The sequence below is a fragment of the Dermacentor silvarum genome, chromosome 11 (genome assembly GCF_013339745.2).
Source record: "Dermacentor silvarum isolate Dsil-2018 chromosome 11, BIME_Dsil_1.4, whole genome shotgun sequence".
Lineage (NCBI taxonomy): Eukaryota > Metazoa > Arthropoda > Arachnida > Ixodida > Ixodidae > Dermacentor > Dermacentor silvarum.
This window is the reverse complement of record NC_051164.1, coordinates 77,447,924-77,467,563: the sequence shown is the minus strand read 5'-3', so window position 1 is coordinate 77,467,563 and position 19,640 is coordinate 77,447,924. Positions and strand designations below refer to the sequence as shown.

The window sequence follows — 19,640 nt, the reverse complement described above, 5'->3', positions numbered from 1 at the left end:
GGGTCGAGGAGAGGGAGAAAGTGGGGAGGGGGCTGGGCGGCGCATGCTAATACACAAATTTCGGGGGAAGGGGTGGAGGGATATGTGCCCGGTGTGCAAACCCCTGGCTACGCCAATGTCCATGACTGCACGCATGCTGTTGTGAATCGGGAACGATGCCGGAGCTTAGTCCTCCTCGGGATTGTGGAAAAACACACGGACAGAAAGTACGATGACAGACACACTGCTGATGTGTCGTGTTTCGTCTTCCCTTCTGTCCATGTCAGCCTTTTCTCCTAGAAACCTTACTTGCTGTGTGCAACCGACGAGATCAGCCAAACACTATTATCATCTTCAAGTCTGCTTATGCCGATTTTTCTTCTCTGTCTACTACGCGACAATTGCAAAATAACGTGATGTGTCATGAAGGGGGCTAACGGGGCCTTCGAATGGGCGAACAGGAGCATGTTGGATAGCTTCGGTCAGTTGGTACACGCTCATCTTGGTAGATTAGCTAGCGCGCAACAAAAAGTGGGGGGAAGAATGCAAGCCTACGCTGACAACCGTTCTCCTGTGTTCCTCCCAAACTTTGACGCTGTCTGCTAGCTTATAACTCACCAAGTTGCACAGGAACAGCGATAAAAACATGAAAAGCGCATCTGGCAGGGCTCGCGCCCAACTTGGCAGCGCCATCGATGCTGGTGCGAGCCATCGGGAATGTTATAGCTCCGCAAGGGCATTTTATGGGCTGTTGGTGAAGCCCATGTTAAAGAAAGTGTTGACATGGGCTAGCTGATACATGTCAGAGTCAAAATAGGCGCTAAAGCATGGGACGATGTTGCATCATTGTGTCGATCGTCCGTTTAGTTTCGTTGTTCCGCGCTTTCGCACGGTCACCACAGGACGTGCAGGCGCAATGAACAGAAAGAACGAGAATACGACACGGATGGTACAGGCACTACTAAAGGCTATGAAATCTATTAGAAATTTACGCCTCACTAAGGACAACTGCGCATGCGCGAAGGCTTGTAGGCAATCGCTATTAACCTGCGTTCTATTAATGCAGTGGCTCTAATAGCACTTGATTGCGGTCTTCAAGCGAACGCAAATGTTGAGATGTTAGCTTCGACTGCCTGATCGGGTTCCATAATTAAAAACAGAACAAGAGAAAAGGACGAGTGAGAAGAGAAAAAAAAAGCCACAAAAAAGCCACTCGTCCGTGTCCTTCGCGCTATCTTGAAGTTTGGAACCGTACGTGGTTTTTCGTGCACAACATCGCAGTGAAAGCGGGGAATGAATCAAATGAGGCTGAGCATCCCTAGCTCTCTTAAGAGCAGACCCGTTCCAGCCGTCAACGGGTGCAGCTCAATGCAGCAGACCCGATGTAGTCCCAGACCAAGGGCCGTGGCAGCGTCAACCATAGCTAATTGACCTCCGATTTCTTGGAGAGCGCGCGGAAGCGGCGCCGTTGTTTACGATACCCACAAACAGCGAGGCAGTCAGTGCGCGTGCAGTACACGCACGGCCCCTTTCTATAGACGCACAGACTGTAGAGAGGTCAACGTCCATCCACACGTTCCGGGCGCCCACTAGGACCCACATTGACTGGCTGTCCACGCCACATGCTATCGCGGGCTTACTGCGTCCACGAAATCAATCTCGACGAACGGCTGCGCTTGTTGCTGCCATGCGTTGTTCCATCTGTGAGTCCTAGTATAAAGCAACTTTGGTACTGGGTTTCCTATGTAGGATACATTGGTTTTTCCTCCTTAAACGAAAGAATAAGAAAAGCACATCAAACACATATTTGTGATTATATTCATCGGTAACGAGTCAACAAAACAATCACACAGATTATATAAGTCATCTATCGTCAATACAGGCAGCATTTGCCTCTAAATATCTGGGGCGGAATTCACAAAGCTTTCCGTCATAAGTACTCTTTGCCATTGGCCGACCACTTCGCAAATAATCGTAATGTGGGTCGTATTGCTGTTTCCAAATCTGCCTCGCGTAGCGAGTACCTGTTAGGCGCGCTGAAGGAGTCCGCCTATCAAACAATATTATCAACGCAAAGAGACCTCGCGTCTAAGAGCTACTAATTAAGAATATCCTGTAGGAGGAAGTCTGCGAATGTGAAAACTTTTCGCTACGCCGAATCGGGCGAAGACAATGCGAAGTCTGCGCAGTGGCGCAGCTGCGCTTTGCCAGAACGGATTGGCGTTGTCGCACTTGTTATAGAGCCTCGAGTATAGTTGCAGCTGAGTCTTGCCCAACGGTCGTCTCTCGACAAGCAAGGACCGTCGGCGGTGGTGCGGCATATAGACCAGAGCGACCTTCGCTGGCGTGGTTCGCTGACTCGTGCCATAACTTTAGGTATATCAGAGACGCACAGATTAACGTTCAGTCGAGACTTCCTCTCTTTGTCTGATACGACATAATTAATTAACTGAACCGGCTGGGTTCAGAATTTCCGACAAGTTTTGGTAGAAACGTGGCTGCAGGTCTCCGAAACGATTATTAAGCAGGTGCCCTTTCCCGCAAGCTTCTCTCAGTGCAAGCAGCTGTCTGGGTCCGCGCCGCGCAGAGGGACTTCTGTAAAATTTGAGGGTGCAACGGGGCCTTATGCTGGCTTAAATGTTCTTATCTTCACTGCTGAGGCTTTGTTGCAGAGCTAAGTATTCACGAAGCATGTATAGGCCCGTATTCATAAAATGTTCTTATGCAAAAATTGTCCGTAAAAACAGAGACCAGTCGATCGTGACTTCGGCCATATCATTGGCTAAGGCGGCGGCCAGCGGGAAACGACATTTATGAACAAAAAGTTTTGTGAATTGGCCCTATTTCGTAAGAGCGTTACTCCAATGGCAGGCGTTCGGGTACCCGCAATTCACGAAGTGGTCACTGGGATAACGATAATACTGTGGTGGTGATATCCAACGACGGAAGACACGTACGAATGAAAGAATCTCGTGAATACGAGTCCTAGGACTGAATTCACAAAGCTTTCTGTTCGCGAGTGCTGTTCACCATTGGACCGTCGCCTTCATTAATATAGTAGTTAGCAACGTGATGGCTGGCATATGGTCTTATTTAAAACAATTCCTAAGCGTAGTAGGGTTTTTGTGTATAGGGGCCCCGCATTCCAGCCGGGCGACTGCTCATCGCTTCTCTACCCGCAGAGCAAGCTCGCTGGCAATTCGTATCAACGAATCACTGAGCACTACCTCTAGAGACGTCGCAACTTTTTTTCCTATGTCAGGAGTGCCGTCGAACGATCGGCCGCATTACGAAAAGGGAGGTGAGTCGCGACAATACGATGCGCTGTGAGCACGTCGCTGTAGAGGGAATACAACGGCAATCGGTGGTATACACCGGAGCGGACGTTCACTCAGTGGTGGCGATCCGAAGGCGGAAGGAGCACCAATACTGCGAAGCTTTTTTGTTGTCAAAGGCTTTCGTTGCGTAGTTACAAACAATACAGACACCATCGATAATACAGACACCATAGGGGTGAGCGAAACCCAGGCGCGAAATATAAAAAAAAAAAAAATCACGCTGAAGACAGTGCGTGTTGCTGTTGTTTCCACAGGCAAGCTGTTCGAAGAAGACGCACCATCTTCTGTGTTGAGTGGCTTTTGTGACGCCTATAAATGACTGTAGCGGGTGGGGCATTCCTCTGATTTATAGGGATGCCAGCAAAGAACTCACTGTATCGAGTGCACGTCCTTATCCCGTGCAGAGTAGCGAACCGGATATTCTTATCTGGTTAATCTTCCTGTCTTTTCTTTTACCCCCCCCCCCCCCCCCCCTTTCCGTTCTCACTTTTTTTTTTCTTGGTTCTAGATAACCTTCTGCGGTTGTGTCTCCGCAGCCCGAAGGAATCGACAGACAGAAAGATCGGAGTTCGTCCGTTAAACAACACGATAACCCCACGTGTCACGACGGATAAATCAGATTCAGACAAGAAGTTGAGAACTTGGACCGTCGCATTGGTTTCAACATTGTGGAACAGTCAGTAGCCTTGTTGCGGGTAGCACAATAGTGTATGTTCTCCTCTAGAATACCAAGGCCACAGTTAAATGTCAAATGAAAACGGTGCCGTCAAATGAAATGTAAATAATGCTGTCTGTCGTCAGAATCGAATCCTAACCGATAACACCGATGCTGGCATCATTAAAACAGCAACTACGCCAGGTCGAAGGGCACACAATCGACTTATTTTCTCCGCGCAGGTGCTTGCAGGTTTGTGTGTTTATATTTTAAGATATTAAGGCAACAGCATCGAGAAGTTCTCAAGCGCGGCATCGAGCTCTTTTCCAAGCACAAGATTCCTTGTGCTGTTAAAGCGTGAAGCTAGTGCAGGTCGTTACAAACGCGTAGCTCACCTCAAGCGTATCCTATATTTTCCCGGAAAACCAAACAAAAAAATACATATACCGGGAAACGAGCAATGTGAGGGAAAGTAGGGAACAGGCCCCGGACGTTCATATTCCCTTCTCCTCTGGTAATAATAAAAAGAAAGACGTAACGCGTTCTAAGGTCAGACGCATAAATTTTGGGGCGAAGCGGTAGTCATTTGCATGCTACACGAGCAAACGCCTCTCCCTACCGACATTAGCTTCCTTGTCTTGTTATTCGCGCACGTTGGTGTCTTTGCTGCTCTTAGGAGCTGGCCCTCGGGTTCATGAGCGAGCTTTTAAGTGCTACTGTACCAAGCATGTGTATACATCATGCAGAAACACGCTACACGAAAGCACGGCAAGCAGATGTTGCCCGGCTGATTCAGTGGTGAGAAAAGAGTGGGCGGCGTAAATGCACGCGGCCCTGAGCAAGTAACAAAGCATGCAAGTGCATATGCCAGAGCTTGCGGAAACACGAATGATTAAATGTGGTACAAGCACATGACCAGCACGGGGCTGGCGTTGTAAATGCAGAGCGTCCATCTTTTTTGCATCCCGATGCCTAGATGTATATATAGCCAAAAGACTAATACGGAAAGCATATAAAAATTAAGCTCTTAATATAGAGTTAACGTGTCTAGTAATTTTAGTATAGGGTACATTTGTGTGCCCTTACGGTCATACTAAAAAGGAAAAGAAGTTGAAGTGGAAGAACGGGTTTCTTCCCCGGCTTGCTCATGCAGCAACGAAGTTGAGGATGTTAGCCGTCTAATCCTTGAATGCCCCTATTTCCGACGCAAAGGCGGCAGCTAGAACAAGAGCTACACTCCATTGATCCACGCCGATCTTTCTCACTCGCAATATTTCTCACTCCCATAGCCATCGAAAATAGCACAGCGAAAAGCATAGAACGCACTCGGACATTTTTACAAAGACACAGGCACCTTTAAAGAGTACTAGATATTGCACTGAAAGCTCACACAATGCCATTACAACTTGCTTCTATTATTTTTAATTATTAGCGCTTGTATAGTACGTGCTTTACTCTTTTGTACTCTGTGTATTTTCATCTGTTTACATACTCATCACAGTCTACATCGCGGCCGCTCGTGCGTGTTTGTGACTTTGTTTACAAACTCATTGTGATGCGACACTTGCCTTTGCCTTTTATATGTTCGCGGGCGTGTAAAACTGTGTGCTGTGGAGGTCTTGTCCTATGACGTGGTTTCTTTTCATGTTCTGACTATATATATATATACAGGGTGTTTCAGCGAACACTTTCAAAAATTTCTAAACTTTACCTGTGGCAGACAGCCCAATTCTAGTTTATGAGCTGGTATACTCGAAGCGGCGGACATTACTTGCGCAAAAAATTGAAATGCGTAATCGACTAATTAATAAAAATTTACTAGTTAAGTTCTTAACTAATTACCTGATGACCCATATTGTAATCTACAAATTGTAGCCGTGGAGTTCGCAAGACGGATCCATTTAGAACGAATTCTCAGGATGACACCGCTTTCGAGATATTAATTCCCGAACTTTTCGGAGAAATGCATTGGCGTTCCAGTTAATTTTGTGCTTCAATGCATAAAGCGACGTTTTGTTAAGAAACTAACTGGAACGCCAATGCATTTCTCCGCAAAGTTCGGGAATTAATATCTCGAAAGCGGTGTCATCCCGGGAATTCGTCCCAAGTGGATCCGCCTTGCGAACTCCACGGCTACAATTTGTAGATGACAATATGGGCCATCAGGTAATTAGCTAAAAACTTAATTAGTGAATTTGTATTAATTAGACGATTATGCATTTCGATTTTTTGCGCAAGTAATGTCCGCCGCTTCGAGTAGACCAGCTCATTAACTAGAATTGGGCTATCTGCCACAGGCAATCTTAAATAAATTTTGAAAGTGTTCGCTGAAACACCCTGTATATATAGTCAGAACATGAAAAGAAACCACGCCATAGGACAAGACCACCACAGCACACAGTTTATATATATAATATATATAATATATATATATATATATATATATATATATATAGTTTATGCTGTGCGAAAAGGAGTCGCCATCACAACTATAGGGTGACTACATCTCTTCCATTTATTTTATTTTCAATAATAATAAGAGCAAAGGCCAACTCACCATCATCGAGCGCCGAGTCTATGCAAATTTCGGTTGTCTTGGGGGTTTGGCTCCCACCAGCGCGCAAATTTTACAGATACGAAGCATTCGTTACATTAAAACGGTCTTCGACTAGCGTAGTCCCACACCAATATCGAGTCATTGTTTGCTTAATGCATCGATTCTTTTGTCTGCTTTAACGCTTCATCTTAGGTCCACTTCTACCGTTTCGTCCTCCCACCAGAATAAATTCTCTCAAATAATAATAATAATAATATAATAATAATAATAATAATAATAATAATAATAATAATAATAATAATAATAATAATAATAAAGCGTCTAATTTGTAATAATTTTCCTTCCACTGAATATAAGTAAGATATCCCACTTTGCCTGCTTGATTTTTTTTTTTATTCTCTGCACAAATTTTTGTGTTCAAGGCAGTTAAATTGAGCCAGAAAGCTTGCTAGTCTTCGAACGCTCGTCTGTGCGTTCTTCAAGTACCAGCATCGGGGAACCGCAACAGCCTTTTGGGGACTGAAAAAGCTCAACGCGTATGGAGTTGCAAAAAGGCACATTGCGTTACTGTACCACTTAGTCATTACACAAGATAGCTTTTTGCGGAAAATCTATACCGAGATTTCGTCGGTTAGATGGTTCGGCGAAGCAACGGAAACGTGCTTCCCGTGCTACAAAATTCAGATTCCCGCTGGCTACGTAAACGACCTTGCATTTGGCTTTGGAAGCGCTCATATTTTTCCTCTTTTTTTGTTTTTGTCAGGTATGCATGGCGAACCCAGACGAAAACATCTTTTATGGGATTTTAAGCCGATGTAATGATACCCATCTAAGTTAGTATGTAGTCTGCTGCTGACTATAATCTTCCATTTAGGTTCTATTGATCGCTTCTTGCACTTTAACTTGAATCGAGTGTAATTTAGGGGCTTCTGTGCGTTTCCAGTAACTTTCGTCCGCTTGTTAGTATCTTCATTTTCTCTCTTTCTCTTTCCGTCTTGTGCTTCGTGATATCCTTCTTCCAATCTTGCCTTCATACACGCTCGCTTTTCGATGTAAGCGAAATTCGAGCCATATATTAAGATGCACTTGCCAGTCTCTGTCTGACTCATTGGTTTATATTTATTTTTTCACTTAGATAATAGAGCAGTAGAATTTCATCCGAGTAACACCGAATAGAGAAAGTTCCTTGTTTTAACAAAACACGGTGCCGATCTTGATTGAACAACTATTCTAATTCTTAAAAAAACAATGATATTGGAAACTGCAATACAAAATAAATTTGTTGTAAAAAACACCAGAAACCTGAGCGACCCTCTTTATCGCCAAGACGTGCCCTCTTAGAGCGATCAACAGCTGTATACGCGTGAGCAATCACTGCGCTACTGACTTTGGATTGGATTTATGCCGAATCTTCGCATCGCTTACCATCGTGACCTATCGTTTCGCTATTCGCAATGTCCTAGTTTCCGTAACGATCTTCGTTTCTGCCGCGTAATTGATCTTTCTGCGTTTCTGCAGCCTGGTGGATGCGCTGAAACAAGTCTTGTGAATGTTCAAAACAATATTGCCAGATGCACCAAGTGTTCATAGTGGCTACTGTTTTAGTAAATCTCTTACCAATATCAATACAACAGGGCCAACTTAAGTAGCAGGCTTAGGCTTCCCTTATTCGCCCTCTGTTACAAAATACCGCTATAGTAAACGTTTCACCCGGTCCCAAATTGTTTATATTAGCGAATGCTACCGTATAAAGTTATGCGGAAAGAAGGTTATGCGATATATTTACAACCTCGGGAAGTCTCATCTTCTCTTCGGCTACTTTCGCTCACAACGATGACAGCAAATCACAGTACTTTCACCAGTATCTCCACTACTCCATGGGGCATATTTATGACATCCTTAATTTGCCAGTTAGTCTATATTAATCAGCCAAATTGATAATTACTAGTCTAATGTAGCAAGATCGATGCTGTAGCTCCTCGCGTGCGTCACAGCAGTGGTTCCGAGGAGGTTTCAAAATTCCATCAACTAGCCCTACTAAATTCCTAAATTGACGACTTCCTAAAAGTTATAAGGCGTCAATACAATGGTTGGCCGTTGCTAAGAGCAATCGTACTTCTTATCGCGGACGCCCACTACCATCTGGCACTCACGCAACTGCTTCCTTTTAACTGTAGCCTGCAGCTACATCGACTCGTTGCCACATTCACGCGGTCGCTAAGGCAAGCATTCCGCCAAAGTTAGTAAGTTCGAAATCCTCTTCGACAGCACTGCTGTCGCAGACGCGAGGCGTGCGGCCACGCTTAAGCTCACTTCGCACCTTTTGCGGAGGCGTTATAACGTAAAGCTATTCCAAACTGTTTCTATTCTATTTCTGCAATCAGCCTTCCACGGTTAGCCAAAATTTTATCGGGACACACCCCCTTCGCTTGTATGTCACGCGACGTCAAGAAAACCACGAGAACTCCCCATCTGATATGACGTGTGCGCACTGATTATGCATAATTACACCGAACAAAAGAAAAAATTTTCTTTCGAATTCTACACCTTTCTTACCATTAGCCATCCCCAATTGGTCAAAATGTTCTCGGGCTGCGCCCGCTTCGCCTGTCTGTCATGCGGCGTCATAAAACCATGAAAACTCACGCCGTCAAAGTGACGTGTACGCATTAAAGATGCATTAATATGCCAAACAAAATTGATTTATTTCGGAATAGCCGGAGGCTGCCCTGTTCCGACAGGAATAGAGGATGTCTACCCACCAATCGCTCGGGCACATAGCTACTCGGAGCAACCGGGAAGAATGGATTTATTTGCGAATGATAAAAAAAAAATAATTGTGTGACAATATAACGTTGTTGAGCCCTTTCGGAACGCATACGACACCGCTATACCAACTCTTGTTTGCCGAGGATTGATTTTAGGCGGCATTTTTAACCTTCCGTTGTACGCCGCCGTGATTTTCGACCAGCCACCACAAGCTACGCAAGGGAACGCCGAACAATATATATATGCAGACATAGCGGTCTCCGTGCCAACCAGAGCTACGGACTACGAGGGACCAGGCTCGGCCGTAGGCTACATCTGCGGCTTGGTCGTAGCGCTTTTGTAGATGTTTAGCTCTGTCTGCACGTCGCTCCTGATTGTGTTCTGGGTGCATATGAAGAAGGAGAGGAAACGGCCATCGCCTTGGCTTATGCCTCTACCAATGCACACTACATCATCAGCGATTCAAAAACGGCCATTCGCAACTACACAAGAGGACTCATAGCACCCCAGGCACAGAAAATACTCTCCGACACTACCGCCTCAAGGCAACGCCGCGTACAGATCATCTGGGCCCCTGGTCATTCTGGTCTGGCTGGAAACGAAGCCGCCCACGATGCCGCCCGAGCTCTCGCACACCAGGCGCATCATCCGTCTCCTGCGTCTTCCGGTCCTGATGAGCCCTTAGTTCTGCACCACGGACACGCGCGCGACCGCATGGTCACATTCAGAGAAATTCTCCTCCACTACTGCAGAGAGCGCTTACGCTACCCACCAGCACACAAAACACTGAATAAATCACAATCCACCTCTTCGCGACTACTTCAGACGCGAACTTTCCCAAACCCCGTGCTATACCACCGAATTTATCCCGATGCATACTCCCCACTCTGCAAAGCCTGCGAGGCCCGCGCTGACCTCGATCACATCATCTGGGCATGCCCGAAAGCTACACCCACCAACACTCACCGCACTACCACTACACACATCATAACTACGGCCGAGCAGTGGGAGACTTTGTTGCTCAGCTTGGACCCAGAAGAGCAGCTCTGGGCCGTACGGATGGCCGAAGACGCCGCCAGAAAGCAAGGGCTGGCCGCCGTCTGAGGAAGGGAAGGCCTGGGGGTTAGTCTCCCAACCTAAAGCCCCTCAATAAAAAAAAGTAGCGACATCTTTTGAAGATTGCCGCTTTCCTCCTCTCCTGCCCATTCTCTCGGCGCTCGGCCCTCCGATTGGCCGAATGCTGTCAGGTGCTCTCGCGCGCTTTTTTTCTTGCTTGTTTTTTGCTCCCGCCGCCATCGCGGTGCCAGACCATTGCGAGCCGTGTATGGAGGCACCACGCATCGCGTCTCCTTTGCGCTTTTAAGGCGTAGTGTTCGCGATGCCGTGTTGCTCGGCATTCGGGTGCAGAACACGCGAAACAGACGGCAAGCGACTCTTCCGGATTCCATCAGCGAAGCGAGACGCGGCGCAGAGGAAGGCTTCAAAGAATCAGCCGCGCTGATTTCAACCAAACACAATGGTCCCGGCTGTGTGAGGTAAGCGAGCGATTCTTCAATGATCCGTAATCTCACATGCTGCCACGTGCTGTCTGAGGCTTCGTTAGTTTTTCTCCCTCCTAAGTGCCGCACTGTTCGCGCTGCATGTTCGCGCTGCATTTGCAACTTTCGTGGCCGGTTTTCATCTTGTCCTCAAACGCACGTGGTTTTTGTTGACTCGGTTATACAATGCATGGCGTTGTGTTTGTGTGGCCTGAATGTACGCGAACGGCACGTTTTGAGTGTATCGCAGTATGTTATGAAGCGGTAACGGTACGTAGGGAAAAATAGGCGCTTACCTGCGGAAAGACGATTAGGGCTATTTAGTTAGGGCGACTTTGCGCCTTCAGCAAAAACTCAACTCGGTGGTCGGCGAAGATCAATGTTCTTGTCGCTAAAACTTGTCGCTATCGTCCTAGATCCTCGAGGACCGATAACTATCTCGAAAATGGTAGAAAGTGCTGCGCGTGAAAAGTGTGCTCAGTATTCTAGTCGTGTATCGCGTAGCAGAACAAGAGATAAGGACCTGTGCTGGCGGCGAGCTGAAAAAGGAAAACGGTATACAAGATTTCCCGGCGATATGTAGCAGAACAAGAGATAAGTACCTGTGCTGGCGGCGAGCTAAAAAAGAAACACCGTATACAAGACTTCCCGGCGATAATAACTGTGCCGGGAATGTTGTGTTACGCCTTATACTTGAAGGAGCGAGGTTTTACGGTGACCTTGTTTTCTGATTTCACGTTTGCGCAGGATTACTTCACGGATGATCAATTTGAGCCGGTGATTCTGCAGAGCTGTGGCACAAAAAAAAAAAAAATTGAAGCGTCAAGCCATTCCATCGCTCTTCGTTCATCGGAAGCAGCTGAAGCCGAGGAAGCCGCCTGCCAAACGGAAGAATACACCGTGCACTTCAAAGACATTACCGTCTGCTGGCAGCAATGCTATCCACATTGCAACGCCCTTGATTATAGAGTTAACTCATTCCTGCGTGGCTTTGTCAGTGGCCAGGACAAACCTGGATGTTAACTCATCGTTTCTGCTCTGCATTTGATAAGATAGTAGATACAATACGCACGGTAGAATTTCTCGGACCCGCGCGCAGCACATGCAAGCGGCAATATGATCCGCAAAAGCAGCCTCGCATACACCTGTAAGATGACCGCTGCCGCGCTACTCAAGTCCGCAAAAAAAGAAAAAAATGTGTGGAGTAGTGTAAGGCTTCCTGCAAGCGAGCGAAGCCACTAGCCTCATTATCGACGGACCGCTTCCGCCGAATGATCGGTAGCTCACTAGTCAGTGAAACCTGTAAGACAACTGCATATATACAGCTGGTGGATCATTCACTCCCGAAGCGTAGTCATTGTTAGAGGCCCGCTGTGCACGTTAGCCGCTGGCCAACGAGGGACTGGAGCTACTGAAACGCGGCGATGAACCAACGCCGAGGTCGCGCGTAGCATGGCTCAGTTAAAGCCCGACTTAGAGGCTTTAGGCTCACTGTATCACCGCTAATAGTACAGCCATCTAAGCGCAACGGCATTTATGCGTCCTCTCGTTGTTTCGGCAGCCAGTCATAACATAACGCGAAAAATTCCGATCAAAATACGAGTTCAAGAGCGCGAGCGACACGTAGCCACAGCGTTTCATTCGGAGAGCGTCTGCTAGTACGGCACCGCGTAGGGGAGCCACGGTCGACAGAAGAGAGAGTGAACGCCGGCGCAGGAGGAGGAGAGAGGAGATGGCGCTACTTTTCTTCATTCAGGGGCTTTATTTCAACTTCCGGCGGCGGCGGCAGCGGCGGTCGAAGACTTCTGCCGGCGCTTCGATAGCGCCTGCTGACTCCGAGACGGTAACAGATGCTACAGTAATTTCAGAGGCCGCAGCACGTGATCTAAGTTGCAGACGTGCGCCACAAGCGGCGCTCGTTGCCTTTTCGCGGAGAAGAGAAATGGGAGAGGGCACGGAACCGGGTTTACCGGACCACGCGGCAGGCATCTAGTAAAGGAGGCATTGGTAGAGCAGCTGAGCAGGGTCCAGGCCTCTCGCGTGGGAACGGGAAAAGGGAGGAAAAGAGGGGCAAGCTGCAACCATGTGGTAGGTGTCGGCCAGGACCCCACAATGGCGACAGTGCCCACTTGTACGTATTAGGCAGAAAATGGCGAGCCACCGCAGGACACAGCAGGGTGTTGGTCTGTAAGCGGCGCAGGGTTCGCTCATTGGCCTTAGACAGGACCCGGACAGGGGCCGGAAAGAGCCGGGGACCATCGCGGTAATAGGCCAAGATTTATCGAAAAGATGTGAGGGACTGGGTTGCAGGATCAGACGAGGGACGAGAAGGAGTTGTGACCCGGGGAAGAAACGCGCGGGTGGCCGCATCGGCGGCCTCGTTACCAGGAAGACCCTCGTGACCCGTGGACCAGACAAGTCGGACGGGGTGAGGTACGAAACGCCAGGAGGCGGCCCGCAGTAGGCGAGCCGCGAGGGGCGAGACGGAACCGGCAAGGTGTCGAGATCAGGCAGAGCGCGAGTCCAAGGTGATGACCCTTGCGTTGGGGTGGGAAGCAGCCTAGGCAATGGCCACCTCCTTCGCCTGAGTTGAGGTAGAGGCCCGAAAGGAGAGGCCATCAATAGTGTTTCCCTCGTGGATCATGGCAGCCGAAAAGTAGCTAGAGGGGGGAGGACCCACGATATCCACATAGAAGACACCGGGCCGAGATCCGTGTTGAGATGTAATGGCGCGGGCACGAGCGGCTCCACGACCAGGGTGGGAGAGAGTATCCATATTGCGAGGGAGAGGGGCAACCCAGAGATTCTGCCGCCAAGAGTCGGGAGTCCGATCGGGGGGGTAGGGGGGGGGGGGGCGCCGGAGGAAGAATAGGTTGAAGAGCAAGGCGCGCAAGCAGACGGCGCCCAGGAGACGTCTGAGACAGGCGACCAAGTTGGTTAACGAGGGGAGCTTCCCGAAGCTCCGAGTGGGAGTTGTGCACCCCCAAAGCCGCAAAACGACGGTCGGAAGTGGACACCCGGGAGGTTCAGCGCACGCTTATGAACAGACCGGATGAGGGCATCCAGCTGAGCCTCGTGGTGGCGCGCCGCAGGTGCGTACCCGGATGTAAGCGAATCACGATATGCACTGACAGTTGTACTATATGACGTGCGTAGTCTTTCTGACGTCTGCGGCAGCGAAGAGAACGTCGACCATTTATTGTGCCACTCTCGTCGATTTCAGTCGGAAATACAAACACTATCTATCGCATTGCGACGACTGGACGATCGGCCATTGTCCGTGCAGGCGCTACATGAAGACCGTCCCAATCGCTCGATGGCCCACAAAGCTGTGAAGGCACTTTTTATCTTTCTTGGGGGTGACTGGCCTTTGTGAACCCCTTTGACTTGGTAAGGCCCTCGGCGAGCGTGCGCAAACTCACCGCGTCTTTCCTTTCCCGCCACTCCTTTCTCTATCTCATCTTTCTATTCCCCCTTTTCCGGCCCCCGTGTAGGGTAGCGAACCAGACGCATTTCTGGTTAACATACATGCCTGCTCCCTTTCTTTCCTCCTCCTTTTTACCGAGGTGAGCGGAACGGTCTGAACGAACTGCGCCTGCCCCGGAAGCCGGGTGTTTGAATAACGGTTTTGTTAGGCATAAGCCTTCCGACATGAAGCATTGTTTTGTCTTTTTGAAGCGTTTAACTTTCTTTGGGAACTAACCGCCGATTTTCGTGTGACTGTCTAACCGTTTTCGTGGGCTGATTCTATGTATGCATCGGAAGTTTCTCGATTGTTGTCGCCTGCATTTCTACCTCTTGTCTATGTTGTCGCCGAACCTTGCGTAATCGGAATGCATCCGCGACGCGAATAGTGTTGTACGTTCTGGAAGGCGCGCGGGCACCAGCGGTACGCTTTTAATGTTAAGCAGATGATAAGTAAGCACGTGAACAGTTTGTTAGGACAAGCCGCGTATCCACCCCTCCGAATAGCTGCATCCAATTGAAAGCAGGACGTGAGGGTGTGTGAGAGAGAAGTTCAGAGTTGACCTGAGGTTGACCCCTCTGACCTGCCACTTTGCAGCGGCATAAAGAAAGGATTGTTATGAGTGGTGATGGTGTGGACTGAAGGGAGTCGATAGTCTGTCAGGTGGGACCATTCAGAGCCGCAAGTGAAGCCCCGTACTGTGCCGGAATGCACGGAGTATATGCAGCGGAAACCCATTAGCGTTCTCCATAAGTAAAGCTGCGCAGCTGAGTCGAATAATTCGATCACTGGGAACGTTTCACCGGAGCAACGGTCAATCATCGCATACATAGCTTCGCTGGTCAGTCCGCCTTACAGAGTGGAATGGCGCTGATTTTTATTTCCGGCGTGTAAAGAAAGCCCGAGAAATATGAAGTAAAACCACGTGACCGCTCTCGTGCGCTATCGTATTGCAGCGCTCTCAACCAAAAGTACCGCCATTCTTTGATCAACGCCGCTTCTCTCTCTTCTGTATCTCTGATTGGACGATGATAGCGCGCGCTTTCACTTCTTTATATATATATATATTTTTTCGCCTCAGAGCCATGTTGAAAGTCACATTGCGCAGTTGAAAGTCATGTTGAAAGTCACATTGGGCCGCGGCGCGCGCCCGGCCTGAAAGCTTCAACGACTTTCTAGGGGCGCCGCCGTCGACTTGCTTGCGCAAGCAAAAAGCATAGTCCCTTAAGGTGGTGGTCCCACTCCGGCGGCACGAGCCCCCCGTTTTCAGTACTTTTGGAGTAACCGTGGCGGCTCTTCTACTTAAGATATGAAATTGTGGTATATACCATAAAAAGCTTAATTCTTGTAGATTCCAACTATATATAATATAAGGAAATTGATTAATGTGATTTAGAAATAAATGTTCAAGAACAAGCATGAGATACATGGTTTTTGCGAATTGTGTCTCAGTTGTGACCATATTTAGAATAAACTACCGCACTTGCTGCATTGCGGCTTGCTCTGTAGCTTTAGGACATATTTATCTAGTTCCTAGACGTAGCAAAATAATTTACCTTTTTTACTTTTTTTTTACTAATTTTTACTTTTTGGATAATTAGCTTTTGAAAATTGCCAAATATCGCCATCTTCTGTTGTAAACAGCCCGGCAACTACATGCTCAAAGAAGCTAAATTTTGGATTAAGTAGAGTTCAAGGAATTTCCATTGAGGACGGAAAATTTCATTCATGCAGCTTTATTAGTTTTAAACCGCAGCTTCGTAGCTTTAGTATCTTTCCGCAAAAATGGGCAAAAATAAAACCAGAATTCTAAGTATTGCTTAATTTCGGCCGCATTATTAGGAAAACTAATAAAGTTACATAAATGAAATTTTACGTCTTAAATGGAAATTCCTTGAACTCTACTTTATCCAAGATTTAGCTTCCTTGAGCATGTAGTTGCCGGGCTGTTTACAACAGAAAATCGCGATATTTGGCAATCTTCAAAAGAAAATTATCCAAAAATTAAAAATTCAAAATTATTTTGCAACGTCTAGGAACTAGATAAATATGTCCTAAAGCTACAGAGCAAGCCGCAATGCAGTAAGTACGGTAGTTTCTTCTAAATATGGTCACAACTGAGACACAGTTCGCGAAAACCATGTATCTCATGCTTGTTCTTGAACATTTATTTCTAAATTACATCAATCAATTTCTTTATATTATATATAGCTGGAATCTACAAGAATTAAGCTTTTTATGGTTTATACGACAACTTCATATCCTAAGTAGAAGAGCCACCACGGTTGCTCCAAAAGTACTGAAAACGGTGGGGGCTCGTGCCGCCGGAGTGGGACCGCCACCTTAATAGCTTTCAAAAAGTAAAGAAAACAAGCGCTTTTGGAGAGGAGACGGCGGAGGAAAGAGTAGGTGGTGGTACTTTTACTATATGGGGACTTTATCTCAACCGTGCTTAGAGCGAAAGGACCGTGCGCACGATCAGCTTAGCGCTTATCAGGGATGATGGCGCTTCCTTTGCGCGTGTCACCGTCAAATATGCTGACCCGCTGCGAAGCCGATGCCTAGAGGTGCGGCCGCTGACTTCGCCACGGCCCGCGCGCGCGCGCGAGCGACAGTTTACCAATCATACTTTTCATGTTCATTCTATTCGTCATTGGTTCGAGCGCCAGCGCACCGTGCGCTGTTCAAGGTGCCACTGACGACTCGTCGCGTCGACTGGTATAAAATAATCGGTTTAACATACGAGCATAGATCTAAAAGTCCCATCAAAAGGTTACACGAAGAAGAAGAAAAAAATATCTTGCGGCAAGTCACTGCTACACATATCCGTCTTATCGGCTGTCGGCGGCCAGTGAAATGCCATAAGCTGGCGTTTTCGACAAACGCAGGCGCGGTGGGAGTACCGACAGTTAGCGGAAGAGCGCTCCTCTCTCCCCTCTCTTTTCGACAGCGCCATCCGCGTATCGTTCAAACTCAGTTTCGTGGCTACATTCGCGCTCATATTGCTAACGATCGTACATGTATGCGTGTGTATTTAATTCACCGAGTTTCTTACGCAAGATAGGGGAATTTGCTTACAGATTTATAAGTGCAAATTGAATGAACTTACATCCAGATTGCTCTCCTCTTTTGCAGAACTGCGAAGCTGCTGCTCGCCAAGTGGCCGTCGCGAGACTGACGGTGAGCGTTCATTTGTTTGTTATAATGCCACTGATGGGCCGAGTATTCCGGGAAAAGTGTACTTGGGGAAGGGACGACTGAGGGGAGTCAGCAAATCGCTTCAGACTGATAAAACATGCTTTGAAAATTCTGCTTTCGTTAGGTTTGCGGTATTAAATTGAGAATGCAAACTGTAGCTCAAAGTTGTACTTCCTCAATTACATGCCGAAATACCAGTGCCGTTGCGTCAATTTGACGTCCCGGATTTCAAAGTATATATATACTTTCTATAGTATTTGGACCGTTGCGGCGCGTTAAATGTTCGCGAAACTTGCCAATTAGTTCGGTGTTCGGCATTTATTTTTTTAGAATACAGTGTAGGTACATGTGTACCCGATAAATGATTAACTGTAGGCACAACCAGACGCCGTCAAAATTTACGAGTCACAAGGACCTGCACTGTAAACTAATTGGCACCCTTAAGGGTTCACAAGGGTGTATATAGGTCTATAACTCACTCCCTCACGAAGGGTGTAAAATTTGGATTCTTGGAGCCATTTACACCAATTTACATCCATATGACCTTCAAAAGTGTAAATTGACCGACTTACACCATTATGTACCATCAAGGGTGTAACTTGATCGATTTACACCTTATGCACCTTTAAGGGTCTAAATTAGTTTACAATGTGGTGCGGGAAGTTCGAGGCGGCGTGGCCAACCGTGTTTCGTTCCTGCACCTTTTCTGGCCTATTAAGCCTCCTCTCACGGTAACTGTAACTTTGTTGGTGATATATGTAGACAGACAGTTCATTACTGCAGCTCAAAATATTTTTTCTCTTTTACGTCTCTCTGACCTGACGGTGCTTAACTCTTGCCGTACCGCGCCCATTTGGCATGGTTAGCCCTATATCGATGGTTTCAAACGCCGCTTTCAAGATCTTCCGCGCCGCTCACAGACATACTGCGCTATCGGACGTGAAGGAGGAGAACTGTATTTTAGTTTTCTACGTGCAGTTCGCATTTTTTCGCGCAATGCGGTGATTTTTAAACGTGCTCTGAAATTTCGTGATCGTCAAAGCAGAACGCAAAAATGTCCGGCTCCTGAAACGGCGTGCCTGATTCGGAAGATCGCAGATATCGCGATTCCGCTGCCTCTGCGGCTGATCTTATCGATACATCGAATAGCAGCGAGTCAGAGGACGCTGGCTTTTCGTCGGGCTTTGAGTCTGAAAGCGACGACGACGCAAACCAGCCCGTAACATCGGCGGCCGCAGCCCGGCACGCCCAACTGTAGTGCTTGCAGTTAAATTTTTGTAGCGAAATACCTGTTCAAATGATATCGCCGCGCACCATACGCTATATGAGCGAGGGAAAGCATGCGACGGTGAGCCGGCAATCGCGGCTCGTGCACACAAGGGCGGGAAGGAAGCGCCGCCTTCCAGTTGCGCACAATGCTCCGGAGAGACGGTAGGGAGGTGGAGGGGCCGCGCCTTACTGGGACCGCGCGCTCCCGCCGTGCCGGCAGGCTTCGGGTGGAGGAAGGGCGCGATGTGCGCCGCGAGCGCCCGCGCGGCTGTATCTTGAAAGCTGTCTGCGGCGGTGGCAGAGTCCCCCCTCCCTGTGTTTTCGCTGCTAAGATGGCGTTGATGCGATCGCCGGCCGAAGCTCAATTCGTTCGCTGCTGCTGCTGCGCTGACTCACTCCAGCGTTTTGACAGCCAGTTTCCGCGGTCATCAAGTGAGATGCATTCATGTTTGCTTGTGCGCGCGTGACACCGTGCTTGTTAATTTAGTTAGTGTGCCTATACTTACAAGTTTACACGGCCGATAAAACTACTATCCCTACTTTGTATAGCTGTCCACTAATTTGCTATCGCATTCGATGCTTCGCCTTTCGGCCGAAACTGCGACTTTACATTGCGTCGACTCTTGGTTGTATTGGTGAGTAGCAGATCCGTCAAGCTGAGAGCCTTTTGACACGAGCTCAGTTATACACTCTGAATATCGTTCCGCAAAGGTTCCGCTAAGTAAGTGTAACGTATTTTGCAAAAATGTTCCACATCATGTGTGCGAAACAAATGTGAAACAAATGTCCTTGAGTTTCTTGCCACTGCTAAATACGTAGCAGCAGTATGTGAAGCGATGCACCACATACTTAAACATGGTTCCAGTTACAG

General features: G+C 47.8%; 1 protein-coding gene across 1 annotated transcript in view; it reads left to right on the top strand.

The window, feature by feature from the left end:
• The window catches only part of LOC119434143 (serine/arginine repetitive matrix protein 1-like), a 124,915-nt gene that overhangs the window by 23,478 nt on the left and 81,797 nt on the right, over positions 1-19,640 (top strand). The window contains exon 3 of the mRNA XM_049659074.1: positions 17,438-17,482. Within this exon, the coding sequence (XP_049515031.1) occupies positions 17,438-17,482 (45 nt within the window). The remainder of the gene's footprint in view (positions 1-17,437; positions 17,483-19,640) is intronic.